Raw genomic sequence first — 22283 nt, 5'->3', positions numbered from 1 at the left:
CTCTGCCTGTGTTGGGCTTTAAAATGTGTTTATATTCTTGAATGTGATAAAGTGTAGAATTAGATTATTATCCTGCTTCCAGAATTTGAAAAATAGGGCAGATTCTCCCACTTTATTTTGTGATTTAGGGGGCGGTCCCACCTTATTTTGTGATTTAGGGGACGGATTTTTTAAAAAAACAAGGGGGAATTTAGTGAACAAATTAAACACACTATCTGGCAGTGGCTAAAATGCAAACTGATCAAGTTTATGTATAAATTTTCTTCTTATACGTTTGTTTCTTTTTACACAATATAAAAACAACAGCTACAAATTTTCTGAAGAGCAGCACCCCCACTAATTTTATCTCTGAGCCACCACTGCTGGGAGCTTTCTAGATATCCACCTGGATTTATTAATCTCTTTTGCTTATTTTATATATATATATATATGTATAGTTACAAAATGGTAATGATAGTTCTATAAATTGTAAGGAAATTAAAAAATTCTATATTGTTTAAATAATGCTAAAGGGACTTCAGGGGTCAGTTTGTGTTGTAAATATATAATATAAATATATATATATATATATATATATATATATATATATACATGTATGTGTATATATATATATATACACATACACGTGTATATTGTTGTAGAATAACACACACACTAGCAGGATAGTCAAAGTCCTATTTATTTGTCCTTTGAGAGTTTTTGACCAGCAGGGTCTCAGATTTGAACCTGGAGTTTTTAAGATTTCATTTAAAACCTTGTCGACTGGTTGATGTTATTCACTTTGCTATTATTTACTTTCCTGTCCAGGTAACAAATTTAAAGAAATCCCCATGTCCCCTTCTATGTTTGATCCCTTGCTATGTTCCTTTTTTATCTGCCTTATTCAGGGGTGAAGGGCACAGTTTTATTGACCTTTGCAAACCCACCAGGTTCAGTGTCCTCAGGAAATAAAAAAAATATTAAGAGATAGGTTGTCTTAATTTACAATAGGAACAGGGAACCCTTTTTTGTGAAGAGGGCCACATGAGACATGGCTCATTATCACATGGGTCACACTATTAAAAAGTTCAAAGTAATTTTCTGTTTGGTGTGCCATTCCGAATGTCCCATGGACCACAAGTTTCCCATGACTAATTTACAAGTTAATGATCTCTGCTAGCTAAATCCATTCAGGGACTAGGTGGTGGTCTTAAACCAGGCAGCTTGTCAGGCTGGATCAGTACACATTAAAAAAGAGGATCAAAGGGCCTTCCTCTGCCATAGGTTCATAAGACCAGTTTCCAGGATTCTGTGGGAAATATATTTCACCTTTGGATGCAGGATTGCTCATTTTTGCCAGCTGAGTATACTGGACCAATGTTAAGGAATGTTTGGCTCAAGAACACAACACATCAGGATGCAGTGTGGAATCATTCAAATTGCAGCTGGATAGATACTTAAGCACCATTAGAGATGAACCCCATCTCCCAGGATATACACAACGAGCACAAACTGACTCAAACTCGCTCCTACACATGTCAAAATTAAACAGAGAATACAACCTGGCAACCACACCAGACTCTGAGGGTGGAGTCTTCGACTTGGCCTGAGCATGGACTCAAACTCAAATGAAATGAAATGAAATGAACATCACCCAGTCCTGGAAACCACAATCTTGAGATCATGAGTGCAACACCCAATTCCCAAGGATTAAGCACTGGTTAGGAAAGAGGGGCAGTACCTGTATCTTCTGTAGTTCATTCTAGACTTTTGAAGATATTGATGTATTTGATTTCTAGGGATTTTCGTTTTTGTGGGAGGGAGGATAAGTGATAAGGTCTGATCATCTCATGACACGGAACTTCATGAAAGGGGTGACAAAAGACTGCAGCAATTTTATTCATTTATTTATTTTTGTTATTAATTTGGTCAGAGGAAGGGGCTGTGCTATTGCTATTGCAACACCCAATTCCCAAGGAAAGGGGCTGTGCTATTGCGTTCAACAGCCAGGGAGCCTCCTGAGTAATTATAAATTTGTAGCTGTAGGAAAAAATATTGGCATTATGAGAATGAAATATAGAGGGCCAAGGTTCTGAGGAAAAGGATTGAGCCCAATGTTTTGGTGCAGGATACAGAAAAAGATGATGGGGATTCATTGCAAGTTGACATCCTACAAAGCAGCAACTGTATGGCAGTCTTCCTACCTTCGCCTCAGTTATCGGAGAAAAGAACGCATGATACAGGACACTGCAGGAGAAGCAAGGATGAAATATTTGGTGATCTCCTCCTCTGGAAACCCATTCATGGACATACAGGTATCGGCAGACCAAGAAGAGCATATTTCAATCAATTTGTTAAATGCATTGGTTGTCAGGGTGAAGATATGAAGACCATTATGGAAAACTGGGTTGTCTGGTGTGAAAGAGTTGCATTAGTCCAGACAAGTCACCCAACAAAATAGACAGCTCGATAAATAAGTAGTAGGAATGTAGATAGATACGTCAATAGTAATCAAGCTGATATCACATTGAAGCTTCGATCCCCAGTTGAAGCTATGTCTCAGTAATGCTCATTAAAACCTATATCACATCAGCCATTTCCCTCTTGCCAAAAATTATAATGAATTTGTGTCTGATTAAAAAAAAAATATCAAAAAGCAATATTAAATGATACAATGCTGAGCAACGAAAAAGCAGTTTATATAATCCTGTGATATAGTTTAAATTATTTTTGACTTATTTCTCTCCAGTCATGCCCTTGGGAGAGACATGAATATTTCAACATCCCATTATACTTGCCTTTTATCTTAAGCAGTCTCTGGTCAAGTCAGAAATCACAATAGCAACCAGATCATCAGGTGCTGTTACACACCACTGATCACTATGCACTTCTGATTCTGTCTTGATTGTGCCATTCTTTTCCATCTTCACCCAAATTGCTTAACTCAGTCATCTTCCAACTGTCATGGAAGCCTTCCAAGTCACCTTTTCCAATCTCTAAGCAACCAGGGGCTATTAATAATCTCACTCAGAAATAACCTGTGTTAACTGTTCATAATCATTACAGCGTGGGACAAAATGCCTTGCAGTTTTGACATTTTGTGTTTTGAGTTCAAATCCCACCAAGGTGAACTTTGTCATTGATCCTTCTCAGAATTGATAAAATGAAATAGCTGTCAAGTATTGGGGTAGTATCAATGCTTAATCAACTAAAACCTCCTCCACCTTCTAAACTGCGCCAATACTAGAAACGATTGTTATTATCGATACTACGCCAGATAAAATGCTTGCTGGCATTTTGTCTATCTTTACATTCTGAGTTCAAATTGTGCCAAGGTCGACTTTGCCTTTCATCGTTTTAAGGTTGATAAATTAAATACCAGTGAAACACTGGGGTCGATGTAAGCAACTAAGGCGGCGAGCTGACAGAAACGTTAGCACGCTGGGCGAAATGCTTAGCAGTATTTCGTCTGTCGCTACGTTCTGAGTTCAAATTCCGCCGAGGTTGACTTTACCTTTCATCCTTTCTGGGTCTATACATTAGGTACCAGTTGCGCACTGGGGTTGATATAATCGACTTAATCCATTTATCTGTCCTTGTTTGTCCCCTGTGTTTATCCCCTTGTGGGTAGTAAAGAAATAGGTAAGCAGCTAGTCCCCTCACCCCAAATTTCAGGCCTTGTGCCTTTAGTAGAAATTATTATTATTAACATTGTCATCTTGCCATACTCTGAGATATAGTATTTGCTTGTATTACATTCCTTCTCCTTCCATCTCATGTCTTCCTTTCATTACGATTAGTAAGGACTCAAGACAGCATACAGGCTGAAACGCTGACTTTTTATATTTTTTGCAGGCATTGCAAGTGCTGTATATATATATATATATATATACCTGAGCCATATGTGCATGTGTCTGACTCGGTTATTGTTCTTTGACACCAAAGACAACTTTGCCCTTTGTTTCTAATAAGACTGACAAAATAAATACTCCCTTCAAAAGCGTATGTATGTATGTATGCATATGTGTGTATATATGCGTTTGTGTGTACATAATATTATTGTGTATACATAATTTATGTATGTCAAAGACGTACAAGCCATTGGCTGTTTAATTGAATTACCAGGTGATACCAAAATCACTCCTGTGATGAATCCATGGATGATGTAAACTCCCAGTAGGTAATAACAGTCAATGAATGCATGTGTGTGTGTGTGTATGTACACATGGCTCTGGTATACTCCTTAATCCAGAAGTAACATTGGTTTGGTTTTTCTCAAAGGCCATTGCCTATTTTCTTTTATATCTATCTACTTACTTAACTTCCTATCTGCTTCTATGCCCATCTGTTTGTCTAAATATTTGTCTGTCTATCTATCTGTCGGTCTAACTATCTATCTTTCTATCTATCTATCTATGTGCTTGTATATATTTATATATACACTCAAACACATAGATTTTGGTTGTAAAAAAAAAGTACTCAATACATGACATGAAGTTTATAGTCATCAGAAGACAGTTACTGATTCACTCTGTTGCTACTCAGTTTTGCATCATATCTTGACAATGAGATAGCATCATAGGACAAATTGAGAAATATTAAGAAACACGTCTCCTTAACACCCAGACATATTCTATCCACTTTCCTATCTTCCCCCACTCCTTACCATTTTCCACAGATTCTAGTTGTTCTCCTTAGTAGATATTTAATTGTTCTCACTGGCTATGGTACCTTTGATTTTATAAACAAAATTACTTGCATCCAAAAACCTCTGCGGGTTGTGGATTTGTTATCAAGCTTATAGACTCCAACTGTTTACCATTAACTAATCAGAGCCTCGTTAGCTTCTTACCCCATGGTAGACATTGTTCAGAAGCAGTGGATCGTTTAGCTACTGTATAAAAAGCTAACAGGGGCAGATACACTGTAGAGTGCCCTAATCCTTATTTCTTCTGACCTACCCTTTTCAACCGTGTCGATATTAACCCTTTAGCATTCAGATTACTCTGTCAAAGGTATTGCTTATTTATTCACATTGTTTTCAGTTAATCATGTATTATCTTGTCGATGCATAGCTCAGTATTTAGTGAGAAGGGCTCACAATCATGAGGTAGTGAGTTTGGTTCCTGGACTGGGCTGGTTCTGTGTTGTATTTTTGAGCAAGGCACATTATTCCACATTCACTCAGTTGTAGAAATAAGTTACGACATCACTGACATAGAGAGGGGAGGTTGGTATAAACGGGCAACTGCTGTCTTCCATAAACAACCTTGCCCAGACTTGTGTCTCAGAAGGTAACTTTTTAGGATCAATCCCATGAGCATTCATGACTGAAGGGAGTCTTTATCTGGTAGCTTCAAGATTTTGATGATATGATTGTATATTTTTAGAATGACATTGCAGGACAGGTGTGAGAGATGGGACCTGGCTGATTGGAGCATAAAACAGAATATTTGGGCTAGATATGGCCAGTTTAAATGCTAAAGAGTTAAATACTTTAAACTCTCATGTGTTGTTGATAGTAGGTTCTGTGACAGCCAGTGTTCAATGTAGTAGAATAGCCTTACTATGTCTTTCTCTTGCAGCATAGAAACAATAAGTGGTGTTACTTGGGTGTGCAGTCTACTGCAGTATCTGTAGTCTACACTGTGAAATTTCTGATCTGGGTTAGGATTAAGAGTTAAAGTTTAGGGTCAGAATTAGGTTTAGGATAAGGATTAGGGTTAGGTTTAGACTGTGTGTTTGATGGCCAGGTAGACTACATGTTAAATGGGAAGGTAAGCTGCAGGTTAAATTGACAACAAATAAGACACATTACTGACTGCTAAAGAAAACATCCATCAAATTTACTATGCTGCCACTGTTTACAATAGTAAGCAATATTTACAGCCAGGAAATTATAGCCATTAAACATCAACTGTGTTATATTACAAACACAATACATTATACATAACTGGTTATAAACTGTCAACCTGATTGACTTAGTTGTCTTTGAAAAAATTGGTAGGACAGTGGACTAAATACTTTCTAGAGTTTAGTTTTGGCCTGTTATGTTCTGAGTTCAAATCCTGCCATGGTCAGCTTTGCCTGGAATTGATAAAAGGGGTTGCAACAGTCGTTACATGATCAGCAAATAATCACAAAACTCAGAATAGAAACAGAGAGTAATTGCAGTTCTATCATAAATACTTATACTCTTACTTTGGTATTGAGTACATTACTCTTGTCTTTTTAAATTTAAGTATGTGTGTATATAAGTGTATATATATATGTGCATGTATGCATGTATGTATGCCTTTGACTGTCTGTGTGTACATATATAAGGTGTTGAAATTGTGATGAAATTTAGTCAATAACTGATGAGGGGTGATAGTGTCCATTGCATGTTTCTCTCTGTTTTCCATATGTTCCTTTGTCATCCTCCTGTACCATATTTTATTATTATTATTATTACAATATATGTATACATATATATATATATATATATATATATATATATGTGTGTGTGTGTGTGTGTAAGTAAACTTATAACTCCTATTATATAGCCATGAAGGAAATTGTATATTTCATTGTCATTTTTATATGCAGACACACACTCACACAATCACACACACACATACACACCCTATGTTTATATAAACCTATTATATTAAGGCCACAAATGGCACAATCCTATTTGGGTCTGTTTATTAAAAAAAAAAACGACACAGATCTTCATGTTGTTGTTGTTGCTGTATGGCTGTATTCCGTTGCACAAAGTCGACAGAATGAGACAAAATGACCGAGAAATTTCTGAACAGCTTCCAAAATTGAACCTGTTCCTTCTTTGTTCAGAAACCCCACCACATGTTATTTCTTGTTGTTGTCGTTGTTGTTGTTTATGCTAAATCATTCAGAAATTTACCGGAAGCGAAAACTTATAAACGAATAAAAAGTGAGAAAGGATCAAGAAATTTTAAAGTAATAGCAATAATAATAATAATAATAATAATAATAATAATAATATGAAAACAATTATGGAAAAATAAGTTTTATGAAACAAAATATGAAAAAATTTAAAATAATATGAAAATCATCATTAAAAAAAACATAAAATAGCACACTAGAAAATAATGCTTAGCTACAGTTTGTCCATCTTTTATGTTCTGAGTTCAAATCCCACCGAGATCAGTGTTGCTTTTCATCCTTTTTGGGTTGACAAAAGTACCTAGAGCTCCGGGGTCGATGTAATTGTCTTGCCCTTTCCCAAAAAATTTCAGGCCTTGTGCTTATAGTAGAAAAGATTATTATTATTATTATTATTATTATTATTATTATTATTATTTCTTTTTCTTTTTTTTTTTTTACATTGTTATTGATTTGTTTTATATTAACTGTTCCAAGTTTCACCCAGAGACCTCAGCAGTAAGATGGAGATTTTACTATGGGTGTCCTTTATGATTTACAAGGATATATTGCCGGAAAAGGAGACCAAATTCTGAGAAATAAGTTTCTGTTAAATTTCTAACATTTCATCGTTGAAAAAATTTTAAGAGAATCAGGTATATTCTAAGGTTAACAGTGTTTTTCTTAGGATGTTGGTTAAAGTAGCTGTTGGACAAAGAAGCCGTTCAATAAAATAACTGCTGGATAATATAGCCTCTGGGTATAATAGTTACTGGATAAACTGCCTGCTTAATAAAATAGCTGTTGGATAAAGTGACTTTGATACAGTAACTGCTGGGTAAAGTATGTTGGATAAAGTAACTGTTGCTAGTGGTAAGTAGCTTGCTTACCAACCACATGGTTCCGGGTTCAGTCCCACTGCGTGGCACCTTGGGCAAGTGTCTTCTACTATAGCCTCGGGCCGACCAAAGCCTTGTGAGTGGATTTGGTAGACGGAAACTGAAAGAAGCCCATCGTATATATGTATGTATATATATATGTATGTGTGTGTGTTTGTGTGTCTGTGTTTATCCCCCCAACATTGTTTGACAACCGATGCTGGTGTGTTTATGTCCCCGTTACTTAGCGGTTCGGCAAAAGAGACCGATAGAATAAGTACTGGGCTTACAAAGAATAAGTCCCGGGGTCGAGTTGCTCGACTAAAGGCGGTGCTCCAGCATGGCCGCAGTCAACTGACTGAAACAAGTAAAAGAGTAAAAGAGAGAGTATAAGAGCACTGAATCAAGGAGAAGCACTCCTTCACATTGATGGCAGTCTGATTGCTTAGGGACTGTTGTATAAGGCCTGATCAATACCGATCAAACAAGGACCAGTGAACAAAACTGTTACAGTTATAATCATCTTATAGTTTTGTTTTGCTTTTTTTTTTTTTGTTCAGGCATTGTATATCAAGGACTATATTATGCAATGTTTCCTTACCCTTTAAAGATAGTCAGTTGAGATTTGGCTGCTATTTCTAGCAGGTCAAGAGATTTTCTAAGATGGTGGACCTATAAATGTTCTGTACAGTAAGGAATGGTTTTTCAAAAAAAAAAACCCATTTAATGGGATTAGAAAGGCTGTCAGGCTTGAGTGACTGACAAAATGTTTGCAGTGTTTCTTCATAGTCATCATCATCATCATCATTTAACATCCACTTTTCCATGCTTTCATGGGTTGGTCAGAATTTAACAAGGCAGATTTTCTACAGCCAGATGCCCTTCCTGTTGCCAACCCTTACTTATTTCCATGGCCAGACATATTGCAGAATACTGGAAGTGAATGAATCACATAATATCAAAACAAGGACAAACATGTATGTATATATCATCATCATGATATATATGTGTGTGTGTGTATAAAAATATAAAAAATAAAACACCTTTTATCAATTCAATAATGAAAATTTAAATTATACTATTTAGAAAAATTACATATTATAGAAAGATTAAATACAAGACAAAATTTATATATATATATTATATTTTGTGAAATTTGATTTAGTATTTCTAAATTGAATTTTTCCCTGTAAGTTTGGAATAATATTCCCTTATATTATTATTATATATATGCACACATACATGTGTGTCCTTGTCTTGACATTGTGTGGATTCATTCACTTCCAGTATTCTGCAATAATATATATATCAAGGGTTGAACAGAAACAGCACAAAGAGAAAAAGATGAAAGCAGAGCAAATGGAAAACTAGACGAAACCTTAATGGATGGGAAATTTAAACAAAAACACTATACACGGAATATTAGCAGCTGAGTTTTCTTTGTCAGTCAAAGACTCAAAATATAGTGGTTTCATGCTGTTACCATTGAGATCACTATTTTGGAGGTACCAAATACATGCATACATATATAATAATAATATAATTAATAGTAGAGAATATAAAATTCCAAACATACAGGGAAAAATTCAATTTAGCAATACTAAATCAAATTTCACAAAATATAATATATGTAAATAATTAAAAGATAAAACCTCTTTTAAGTAATTCAATTAATAGTGAAAGATATCAATAATAAATCATATAGAAAGATTTTAAATATATTTTAATAAACATTATTCTAAAAATCACAAAATTAAATAAAGATCATCATCATCATCATCATTGTTTAACATCCACTTTCCATGCTAGCATGGGTTTGACGAATGACTGAGGGCTGGCGAACTAGATGGCTGCACCAAGCTTCAATCTTGATCTGGCAGAGTTTCTACAGCTGGATGCCCTTCCTAACGCCAACCACTCCGAGAGTGTAGCGGGTGCTTTTACATGCCACCGGCATGGGGCCAGTCAGGCGGTACTGGCAACGACCTTGCTCAAATCTTTTACACATGCCACTGGCACAGGTGCCAGTAAGGCAATGCTGGTAACGATCACGCTTGAATGGTGTCTTTTATGTACCACCCGCACGGAGGCTACATAGCTGCTCTGGCAATAATCACGCTCGGATGGTGCTCTTATACCCTACTAGCATGGGGCTCGAGTGCCAGTAAGGCGACGCTGGTAACAATCATGCTCAAATGGTGCCTTTTAAGTGCCACTGGCACTGAAGCCGGTTAGCCGCTCTGTCAATGATCACACTAATAATAATAATAATAATTGATGAAGGAAACAGAAGATAGATTTGGCACTAGTCTTTAATCAGTATGACGATTGTTTCGACTCATCCTGCATCTGTCCATTATGGGTAGAATTTTATGCATCTAATTGTCTTGCATCAGTCTGTGCAATTTGTGTCACAGCAGGTACATGCATAAAAAAGGGGATGTTCCATTAGATATACTGAGATATCCTAGGCATTTTGTTCAAGCCTGCTGTATTTTGGTTATGACAGGCCAATAGTTGTCCATGGGAATATAACGTAGAAGTTAAAGGGATGAAATATAAAGAATACAACTTAACAAAGAAAGAAGGCAAGCAGGCAGAATCGTTAATGCTCCATGACATTTATTCCGATTCACTATGTTCTGAGTTCAAATTCTGCCTTTCATCCTTTCAGGGTCAATGAAATAAGTAGCAGTTGTGCACTGAAGTCAACATAATCTACTAGACCTCTCCCCTAAAAAATTTCAGGCCTTTCACCTATAGCAGAAAGGATATATACATACATGTATAACTGGTTTCTTACTGTTTCCATCTAATAAATCCACTCACAAGTCTTTAGTTGATCTGGGACTAAAGAAGAAAACATTTTCCTAAGGTGCCATGCAGTGGGACTGAACCTGAAACTATATGGTTGGGCAGCAAACTTCTTACCACACAGCCACACACATACCTAGTCCTTATGTTTAAATCTCAAGTTAGACTTTTATCCTTCTGGGGTTGATACAACAATGCACCAGTCATAATATCAGAACCAGCTTAATATTCTTTGAAAGGATTTTAACCCTTTAGTGTTCAGATTATTCTATCAAACATAATGCCTATTGATTCCCATTGATTTGTATTAATCATGCATTATCTCATATCTTCAAGATCTTGATGGTGTAATTACTTAACGTAGAATAACATTGTAGGGTAGGTGTGAGAGCCTGGATCTGGTCAGTTTGAACATAAAACAGATTAGCTATTTTGGCCGGATATGGCCGGTTTAAATACTAAAGGGTTAAACATGTTTGGAATTTATAATGGAAAATTACACACTTGTCATGGGTGTTGTGGTCATTGTGGTAATCATGATAGCAGCTGGTGAATGAAAATGGGTTTCTAGAGCTGTTTGTAGAAGGAACTAACAACACTTATGAACACTCAACAGAAGCTTATTATTTACTGCACATAACGTTTTCTGTGTTGGTCTTTGAATGAAGAATACAAACAAAAATTTACACACCAGGATAGACACACTGCTTGGATCTACGACAATTTAATGGATATAGCAATCACGGCTGGCCTGTCACAACTGGAAAATATTTGCACTTTATTCATGACAATAAAACTTGTGCCTTCTATCTGCCAACAGCTGGTGATGAAAATGAGTCTGGAGACATTGAGCAGCAGTCTCAAAGTGGGGGCGCAATGGTTAGGGCAGCGAACTCGCGGTCGAAGGATCGCGGTTTCGATTCCCAGACCAAGCGTTGTGTGTGATTATTGAGCGAAAACACCTAAAGCTCCACAAGGCTCCGGCAGGGGGTGGTGGCAACCCCTGTTATACTCTTTTGCTCCAACTTTCTCTCACTCTTCCTTCCTGTATCTTGTCCCCGACTTCCTACGCAACCACTGAGCCTGGATGCGCATTCATCCATCCGTTGATGCTCTCAGTGTCGGGGGTGGGGGTTGACCTGCTTTCTCTTCTGCAGGTCTTATGAATAGCAAAGGACCACATTTCGGACTTCTCCCACTGGGATGAAGACCACTTCACTCAACAGCAACAGCAGCAGTCTCAACATTCAAGTCCAGGACATTTACCACCCCTGAGGACAACAGATGATGATTTAAAACTTCTTAATATATTGGATAGAGGGTAATTAACCAAGATGGGCAATTGTCGCCAGGGGCAATTTGTCCTAGTGGGGGTAATTGTCCTGATACACAACATTCTGGGGTTACTAGTAAAAGACAACTTTTATATAGGGCCCAATAAGAAAGTTCTAGAAAGTTAAATCATGTGATGGCTTGATGCTGATTGGCTAGTTAATAGGCCAATTATGTAAAACTACTATGGCTTGTTTACGATGTCTACTCAGTGACCCAGCGATTCGATTTCGAATTCACTACACACTTTTAAGGCTGATGCGAAATTGTTACTTTTAAGGATGGGGGAATGACAGAATTATCAGGGCACTGGAAAAAATGCCCTAATGCTATTTGTTTGCAGTGTTCTGAGTTCAAAATCCTAGTCACTCATTTTTGGGTGTTTGCAAACACAACTGAATAGATTTTCACCAAATTTGGCAGAAAGACTCATTGGGTGAGTGGATCGAACTCATTATTTTGGTTAGATTAACTTCAAAGTTAATGGTTTTCTTTGTTACAAATGCATAAAGGATAAGCAGGGGAAATAACTCTTGTTGTCGTTCTCTGTAGGGTATCAGCGGTCGTATCGTTCCATATTTTCGAGAAACTGAGCGGTTGTGGTAAATATGTAGATGCGCGGACTGCAGAGCGATTTAATATAGACCATGTGGTCTTTGCAAAACACTCTGACAATTGAGCTCAAATGCTGGGATTTCATTGGTTAAAATTCGAAGAATTAAACTACGTTAAACTTACAAATTACAATTTTGTTTACATAATGTTTTCTTTTGACACATTCTTCCAGTATACGAAGTTTCAAATTGTTTAGTTTACTAGAAAATTCCGTCCATCAAAAAGATCCAACGAAATGGATCTTCTGTACGATCTGGTACTGACACCAGCCGCTGTAATTCCGTTTATTCTTATAGTAATTCTTTACAAGATAAAAATTAAATTTCACTTTGACAGAAAACTGGGATTTTTAATGTCTTTAATGGAGTAATTACAGCCAAAGGTGAAACCACATGAGGATAGAGACATTTAATCGATTCACCGAAAGATAACTGCTGGCACCGGATGTAAAAAAAGACTTGATTCGGCTGCGCATGTGTGGAAGCATACATCTACTTCCGAATCGTAGATCATGGCTTTCGATTTAATGATAAAAGGTAACTTTTTAACTCTGTTTCTCTTCGTTAACTCATATATACAAATATACTCACTGTCATATATATACATATATACACCTATGCGTACAATAAATTATGTCGTCTTAGATGTTAACGCCTGCATATATGCAGATAAACATACATATATGCAGACACATAAACACCCGCAAAAACATCTTAAAAGTAAACAGACGTCGTCAGTTTTGAAAGATTTATTATTTCTAGGAACAAAATAATATCTTTATTTTATTTTTATTGGCTAAACTGGCAAAATGACCATTCCTCAATACAAAAATAATATCATTTGATGCATTTAAATACTTAATCCCGCCGCATTTAGTAGACTTGTTTTGTGCATAATGTATTAACAAGTTTGAAGCATCGAGTTGTGTCCGCGCAAATAGAACAACATAATCCGTCCTTTCATCTTCTCTGCCCACTATTTCTGGGAGAGTCAACAGTTTATTAATCCATCCATCATCTCCGCCCACTATTTCCGGGATTGTCAAAGGTTTATTCATCCATCCATCACGTCCGCCCACTATTTCCGCGAGCTTAGGTTCGTTCTTTCCATATCGGGCATCTATCATCTCCGCCCCCTATTTCTTGGAGGGTCAATTGTTTATTAATCCATCCATCACATCCGCCCACTATTTCCACGAGGGTCAAGAGTTTATTCATCTATCATCTCCGTCCGCTATTTCTTGGAGGGTCAATTGTTTATTAATCCATCCGTCTATCCATCATCTCCACCCACTACTTCTGCTGAGATGGTCGTCGGGGTAGAGTCCTCAGGTCTTCCTTAGGATCATATCTAAAGCAACCGTCATTAGACTTTCCAGCTGGATTCCCCAAGCTGAGACTATGGATATTATCCATAGACTACTTTCCATTCTTAGGTCTGCTCCTTATCGCTCCTATCAGTTGGCTCAGCTTGAAGAAACCGTCTTGCAATTGTTTCTTGCCACATTCTAATTACATGTCCGTCATACCCGTGCCGTGACCTCTCAATCCAGAGAAATAGGAGCTCAAGCTGTAGAGACACTGTGATCTCCGAGCTATAAACCCTGTCGAATAATATTCCAGACAACTTTTATTCCCCTTCAACTAGAGGAGATGGTGTATTATGCAACGAATAAGATATTTTCTTGTTTCTATTTTCAAGACTTGAGTGAAATTCAAAGCCGACTCTATGACCACCGTCCAGTCCTACAAGGAGATGTATTATATTTCTTCAAAGAATTTGAGGTTGGTTAGTTTTTCTCTCCGTTTGTTGTTGTTGTTATTATTATTATTATCGAGGCAGTTAGCACGCCGAATAAAATGCTTAACAGTATTTCACTTTTCTTCCTGAGTTCAAATTCCGCCAAGGTCAACTTTGCCTTTCATCCTTCTGGGGTCGATAAATTAAGTACCAGTGAAACACTGAGGTCGATGTAATCGACAAGCCCTCCTTCCTCCAAAGGTCAGGCTTTGTGCCTTCAGTAGAAAGGATTATTATTATTATTATTACTACTACTAAGGTGACGAGCTGGCAGAATCGTTAGCATGCCGGGCAAAATGCTTAACAACATTTCGTCTGTCTTTACTTACTGAGTCCAAATCCCGCCGAGGTCGACTTTGCCTTTCATCCTTTCAGGATCGATAAATTAAGTACCAGTTGAACACAGAGGTCAATTTAATCGACTATACCCCTCCCCCGAATTTCAGGCCTGGTGTCTATAGTAGAAAGGGTTATCATTATTATAGCTAAGGCCCCCACAGAAAACACATAACTCTGCATTCTACACAGATTGGCTCTTACTTTAAGGGAGTGTTGGTTAGCAGTTGTGATGGCAGGCATAAAAACATATAAAAGAAAAAGGAAATTATTTTTTCAATAAGTAAACCATCCCAACTACATCAACAGATTTACTTCTGCCACATTTCTAGCTAATATATCTTACTTTGAAGGTGGTGAGCTGACAGAATTGTCCATCTTGACATTCTAAGTTCAAATTCCACCAGGGTCGACTTTGCTTTTCATCCTTTCAAGGTTGATAAATTAAGTACCAGTGAAACACTGGGGTCGATAGAATCAACTAGTCCCCTGCTCCCAAATTTCAGGCCTTGTGCCTATAGTAGAAAGGATTATTATTATTATCATCAAGGCAAGCTGGCAGAATCATTAGCACACCAGACAAAATGCTTAGTGACATTTTGTGCATCTTTACAATCTGAGTTCAAATTCTGCTAAGGTTGACTTTGCCTTTCATCCTTTTGGAATCAATGAATAAGTACCAGTTGCAGACTAGGGTCCATCTAATCAACTTAACCACTTCCTCCAAATTTCAGGCCTTGTGCATCATCATTGTCGTTGTCATCGTTGTTTAACATCCGCTTTCCATGCTGGCATGGATTGGACGGTTTGACTGAGGGCTGGCAAACCAGGAAGCTGTACCAGGCTCCAATCTGCCTACAGTAGAAAAGATTATTACTATCATTATTCAGGCAACAAGCTGACAGAATCATTAGCATGTTAAACAAAATGTTTAGTGGTATTTTATTTTTGATTCATTACATTCTGAGTTCAAATCCAACGAGATACATAGGGGTGTGAGTGGTGGGTCATGACATGGGACAGGAGAGGGTGTTGAGAATGTTAGTAGATATATGAGCTGATAGGATGGAGTATGGTAGAGGAGAGATCTGAAGGTACAGGGAGAATCTTGAGGGATTACAGCCAGCCGAGTAAGTACCATAGATAGAGGAGTGATAAGGGGGCTGGGTGTTAGGAGAATGAGGTGTAAGGGAATGCCTGATGAGGCAGAGTGGGTTACAAATCTACACAGATACATACATGACAACTGTGTAAAGAGGTACCCATCTCTAAATGTGAGGTAGACCCAAGAAGGCATGGGACGAAGTGGTAAAGTATGACTGTCAAAACGTTGGGCCTCACGGAGGTAATGACAAGTGACTGAGGCCTTTGGCGATATGCTGCGCTTGAGAAGACTCATCAAGCCAAGGGAAATCATAGTTGTGGCCAATGCTGAGGTCATGTAACTGGCACACAAAAGCTCCTGAGCTGATAACATGTAAAAAGCACCCATTACACTCTTGGAGTGGTTGGCATTGGGAAGGGCATCCAGCTGTAGAAACTATGCCAAATAAGACTGGAACCTGGTGCAGCTCTACCAGTCAAACCATCTTACCCATACCAGCATGGAAAGCAGATGCTAAATGATGATGATGATGAGTGGATGATGAAAAGTTCCCGGCTTTAGGGCTATTGCAAAAGGTCTAGCTGGAGGTCAAACCTTCTGAGTTCTTTTACAGAGCTTAGAAAAAATGAAGGACAACTGCAATAAGTATGTGAATCTGAGAGCAGAATATCACTTTGACTGACCAGTCTGTCGGGCATCCATTTGACACCGCTGGTCACAGCACGCTGTCCACTCCTCTCTGGATCGTGTCTTTCTCAACCACGTGATCCCAATTGCCCTCCTGAAATCGTAACTCCACCGTTGTGGAGGCCTTCCAAATGGTCGTTTCCGCTCGTGCGGGTACCACTTGACAACGGAACATATTATATAAAATCATAACGATTCTCTTCTATTTTCTTTTCCTCAAAGCCAGGAATTTTTCAGTACCCCCTCAAATGTACATGTAGATGGAGAGAGAGAAAGAGATCAGCATTTAATCAAAGTGAATCAATATTATATATATGTGTTTTTTTTTGTTTTTCTTTTCTTCAAAGGAAAAGAGAGGTCATCGGGACTTTACAACTCTTCAGAAATGTAATGAAGAAGTGTCGTTGATGCAAGATCTATACCTACCTGGTTGTCTACAGCAAGCTGAAATCTGCCTCACAGATATTGCTAGCAAGAGTAAGTCAAAAAGTCTTCAGATATTTGCAGAGTTTTGTTGTTGACATGTATCAAAGCTGAGTCTGTTGCTGAATTAACTGCACCAAACTGCTCTAAAGTGGTGGTCATTAGGAAGGGCATCCAGCCATAGAAACCATGTCAAATCAGAAAGCTGAGCTTGGCACAGTCTTATAGATTGCCCACTCCTGTCAAACCATCAAAATGATGATGACAGTGAGGATTCAATTTGAACATTTGTAGCTGGAAGGGAACTAAATGGTTGCAGATGAAGAGAGGAACAATTGAGAAATGTTTAGGATCTGCACTCTGAGACCCAGATGATGAGAGAGAAAGAGTTGTATGTTGGTATGCAGTTTCAGAAGTGCAGTGGTAAAATAAGCAGAGACAGGACACAGTACATCTGTTAGCCAGTGGTTGTATCGTGCTCACAAGCTGATCACATTGGACATTGATTTGTATGTGCAGTAACAGCAGCAGTGGTGTACTGGGGTGGATCTTATATGAACTCTGTGAAGGGTCACCAATTGATCAGTCCCGAGTGTTGCTAATTTTACTTTCAATCAATATTAATTCAAAACTAATTAGTACCAGTAACATAGATTAATTAAATCATACAATTAACATTTCCTCTCCTGCACCAACCGATGTTTTGTAACAAAGGAAAAATATTTTTGAAGATTTTTTTTTATCTCTCTCTTGTTTCATTCATTGGACTGTGGTCATGCTGGGGCACCACCCTGAAGGGCTTAAATGAACAAACTTACCCCAGTACTTACTCTTCTTAAGCCCCATATTTATTCTGTCAGTCTTTTTTGCCAAACTTCCAATTTACAGGGATGCAAACATACCAACACTGGCTGTGAAGCAGTTGAGTGGGAGAAACATAGACGCATGCTCACATGCATGCAATGGGCTTCTTTCAGTTTCCAGCTACCAAATCCACATACAAAGCTTTGGTTAGTCTGGGGCTATAGTTGAAGACACTTACCCAAGGTGCTCCACAGTGGGACTGAACTCAAGTCCACATAGTTGGGAAGTAAGCTTCTTACCCACACAGCCACAGTCAACAGTACGGACCAAACACCAGTAATTTTACTTATTTCTTTTATCATTTTCAAAACTAATTGAAACAAAGACAATGTATTTCATCAGAAACATGGCAACAAAAAGAGTTGAGTCAGCTGACATTTCAAATGACAGAAATGATCAAAGCTGTCAGAATTGATTGGAATTGAACAGTTGGTCCAACTGACCACAACCGGCAGCTCCAATTAATACAACTGACCCGATGGTCCAACTGTTTTCTTTGTTTAAATCTTGTCTTGACAAAATGTTGTTGTCCTAAGTCCACTGTTTTCTTCTAAATATTATTGCAGCCAATACAGCTACTCAAATCTGTGACAGAATTTGCAGCAAGAAACACCCAGAGGTAAAATGTCATTTCTGAATTGTTGTGATCCTACTTCAGAAGATAGTGTGAACACGGCGTCATCTCTTAGTAAAACTCTTATTTTCAACTAACTTATCCCTTGTATTTAGTACAATACCAGATCTCTTATCTGACTTCCAGTAATTCTGTCCAGTGTACTGTACTCTGTATTAAATGAACAGATCCTTGTTTTTGAAGTTAATTTGCAAAGTGTGTTTAAAATAGTTTTGTTCTTTACTTTCTTTTTTAAAGTGGATTGATAAAGATTAAACATTCTATCTTAGAATTGTATAAATTTGTATCTGTATCTGTTAAATAAAATCATGTTCTTTATTTTTCTTCATCTAATTTACATCCTATAAACATTGTACTGTATACATGGTATAGTATGATATACTTTAAGAGTTTTAAGAGGATTAATAAATATCAAACAGACCCTTCTTTAGAAGTTTACTAATTTGAATCTGTTAAACACAATTTTGTTCTTTACTTCTCATAGTTTATTTTATATTTTAAAGTATATATTTAGGTTGCTCCAGAAAACTGGAAAATCTAGGAATTTGGGACACTTCTGGTTCCAAAATTCTCAGTCTGGACATGTAATAAAATTAATCAACAGCCTGCTGTCACATCTAATAGGTGCACTGACTCTTGAGTGAATCCTTTAGTGGTGACCCAATGATCTATTACAAGATATTGTGATTTCATTATTGGTTCTTGAAGAAACAGTGGAGCACTGTCGAAAATCACCTTGCAGAGTCTAACTGTGTTTTTGCCTTCAGTCCCTTTGAGGACTGACCATACCTTCAAGAATTTATAAATACTAGTCAAATACTGGGGGCTGATTAAATTAAATACTTCACTCTCTCGAAATTTATAGCTTTCTGCCTATGTTAAAGAGATGGTAGAACACAGGAAATACTGATGGGAACTCTGTTACTCTTTTACTTGTTTCAGTCATTTGACTGTGGCCATGCTGGAGCACCGCCTTTAGTCGAGCAAATTGATCCCGGGACTTATTCTTTGTAAGCCCTGTACTTATTCTATCGGTCTCTTTTGCCGAACCGCTAAGTGACGGGGACGTAAACACACCAGCATCGGTTGTCAAGCAATGCTAGGGGAACAAACACAGATACATATATATATGACAGGCTTCTTTCAGTTTCCGTCTACCAAATCCACTCACAAGGCATTGGTTGGCCCGGGGCTATAGCAGAAGACACTTGCCCAAGATGCCACGCAGTGGGACTGAACCCAGAACCATGTGGTTGGTTAGCAAGCTACTTACCACACAGCCACTCCTGCGCCTATATACTACTGTATATTCTGACATAAAAGTCAATGTAGTATGTTGTGTAAGCATTCAAACATCATCCGTCTTTCCAAATCCTGCTGCATTTCACATGGAATTTTTGATCCTCCAAAGCCATCTTGCTGTATAAGTCAACTTACTTTTTGGAGGCAGTAAATTTTGTCCTGAAAACTTTGACTTCTATGTTGGAAAATATGGTTATGTTTTAAGTTGAAACTTGGCCAAGAATTGACTCTGGCTTGTTCTGGCAATTCAATAATTATCAGGAAGGATCTACTCAACTGTATCTTTCTCTCAAAATCAGTGACCATGAACAGAACTTGTTGTGCTCTTCTTTCTTTTGAATCCCACCATTATCTTTTAATGTCAGTTTTCCATGCTGGCATGGGTTGGACAGTTTGACAGGAACTGGCAAGCTAGAAGGCTGCACTGGACTCCAGTCTATTTCAGCATGGTTTCTACAGCTGGATGCTCTTCATAACACCAACCACTTTACAGAGTGTACTGGGAGCATTTTATGTGGCACCGGTTACATGGTATCATCCCCAGAGCTCAATTTAGACAAGATGACACCAAATATATGTAGCGCAATCTCTTACTAGTTCACCACCTAATTACCAAATATAGTTGTAAATCTCTCTATATTTCAAATTAACAAAAACAATAAAAATATTCCTTAATTCTTTTTCTTATTCCAATGGGAAAACAAACTGTCCCACATATTGGTGTCATCTTTCTTTTTGAGTGTGTGTGGTATGTTTAACTCTTTTAGCATTTAAACAAGCCATATCCAACCTAAATATTCTACTTATTTTATGTTCAAACTGGCCAGATCTTGCCTCTCAAACCCAACCTACAATGTCATTTTAAAAATACACAATCACATCATTGAAGTCTCAAAGCTATGAGATAATACACGATCAATTCAAAACAATATCAGTAAATAAATATTACAATTGACAGAGTAATCTGAATGTTAATGGGTTTAATGTACAGTTGAGACAAATGTACCAGAGGGCTTCAGTTCTGCCACCACACATCTACATAAACATACATCACTGCCCCAACAAGAGAACCTGTGTGCCATTTGCTTTATCCTGCTAGAAATAACAGCCAAATCACTTTTCAAATCACACCACTATTGTCTTAAAGGATATACTTATAGAAGATACTCTTAGATATACTATATTAATAAGGAAAAAAAAACAGGAAGGTCATGACTGGAAAGGTTTTGTTTATAGATCTGCTAAACAACATTATCACTAAATCTTTTTTGTGTTCCACACTGATTTGTGTAACACACTGATTTGTGTAACTTCTTTCTTTCTATCTTTTAACAGACAGACTACCTTGACGAATGCCGTCAACAGCGGTCAAAAGAATGGACGGACTTTATGACGGAACAATGTAAAAGAAGTGCTGAAGTCGACCAAATGTTTGAGACTGAACTGAGCAAAATAAAATCTGCCCTTAGGTAAATTGCTAACTCCAAAACCATGTAAAAGAACAATTTTCAGAAATATACACTGGTCATATGGTGGGACCAAATACTTCAAACTGAAGTCTGCCCCCTTAACCCCACCCTCCCAATTTTACCCCAGAGAAAATTAATCACCCCCACCTTCCCACATTGTTATTTATACTGTTCCAAGTTTGTTAAAAATTGATGTTTATAAAAATTGTTCTTGATTTAAGTTTCTCTTTGTTGTTCTTGATAAAGATAGTGGATTGGCCGACTCATTAGAGCATTGGACATAATGCTTTGTATATTTCTTCTGCCTATGGTCTGAGTTCAAGTCCTGCCAAGGTCAACTTTGACTCTTGTCCCTTCAATGTCGATAAAATACCAGTTAAGTATTTGGGTCAATTTAATTGACAAACTTCCAGAACTTGTGCTTGTGCCTTAAGTAGAAACAACTTAGAAATAAAGACCCCCTTCGGTCATGAATGACCATGGGATTGCACCTAGAAAGTTACCCTCCTAGACACAAGTCCGGGCAAGGTTGTTTTATGGAAGACCAGCAGTCGCCCATGCATACCAGCCTCCCCTCTCCACGCCACCAGTGTTATCCAAGGGAAAGACAAAGGTCGATACAGCTTGGCACCAGTGACGTTGCAACTCATTTCTACAGCTGAGTGAACTGGAGCAACGTGAAATAAAGTGCCTTGCTCAAGAACACAACACGCAGCCCGGTCCGGGATTCGAGCTCACAACCTCACGATCGTAAGCTCGACGCTCTAACCACTGAGCCATGCGCCTTCACTTAGAAATAATTGCTATATAATTTGTAGGACATCAGATCAAAAGTTACAGCCTAGAGTTCAAATCTGATTATTGATGTTACGCTAACTCTTTCTTTACTGTATTTATTTTATGTATTTCTTTTTTTAATCCTTTAGCAATAAAACTGGCCATATCCAGACCAAATAGTCCGTCTATTCCATGTTCAAACTTGTCAGATCCAGTTTCTCAAACCTACTCTACAATATCCTTCGAAAACTAAACAATCACATCGAAATCTTGAAGCTACAAGTTAATGCAAGATTAATTCAAAAACTAGCATACACTTGGAAGAGTAAACCATTCTTAGGAATTCTTTGAAAATAAAACAAAGTTAGGCATAAACAGTATTA

General features: G+C 37.6%; 1 protein-coding gene and 1 long non-coding RNA gene across 2 annotated transcripts; both read left to right on the top strand.

Annotated features, from left to right (window-relative positions):
* The first annotated feature begins 3573 nt into the window (after positions 1–3573).
* On the top strand, positions 3574–6766 carry LOC118767601. Its single transcript, XR_005003521.1, has 2 exons — positions 3574–5664; positions 5695–6766. It is a non-coding gene; the product is annotated as an uncharacterized LOC118767601 (long non-coding RNA).
* A 6138-nt stretch (positions 6767–12904) lies between these two features.
* LOC115223508 (biogenesis of lysosome-related organelles complex 1 subunit 5) lies at positions 12905–22280 on the top strand. The gene is made up of 6 exons (XM_029794124.2): positions 12905–13039; positions 14205–14287; positions 16779–16908; positions 18285–18337; positions 20990–21123; positions 22050–22280. Exons 1-6 carry the CDS (start codon positions 13015–13017, stop codon positions 22078–22080), a joined length of 456 nt encoding a protein of 151 aa, XP_029649984.1. The 5' UTR covers positions 12905–13014; the 3' UTR covers positions 22081–22280.
* Positions 22281–22283: the final 3 nt, after the last annotated feature.

The sequence above is a fragment of the Octopus sinensis genome, linkage group LG23 (assembly GCF_006345805.1).
Source record: "Octopus sinensis linkage group LG23, ASM634580v1, whole genome shotgun sequence".
In the NCBI taxonomy this organism is placed as follows: Eukaryota; Metazoa; Mollusca; class Cephalopoda; order Octopoda; family Octopodidae; genus Octopus; species Octopus sinensis.
The sequence above is the reverse complement of the archived record's forward strand: the minus strand, read 5'-3'. Positions and strand labels throughout refer to the sequence as shown.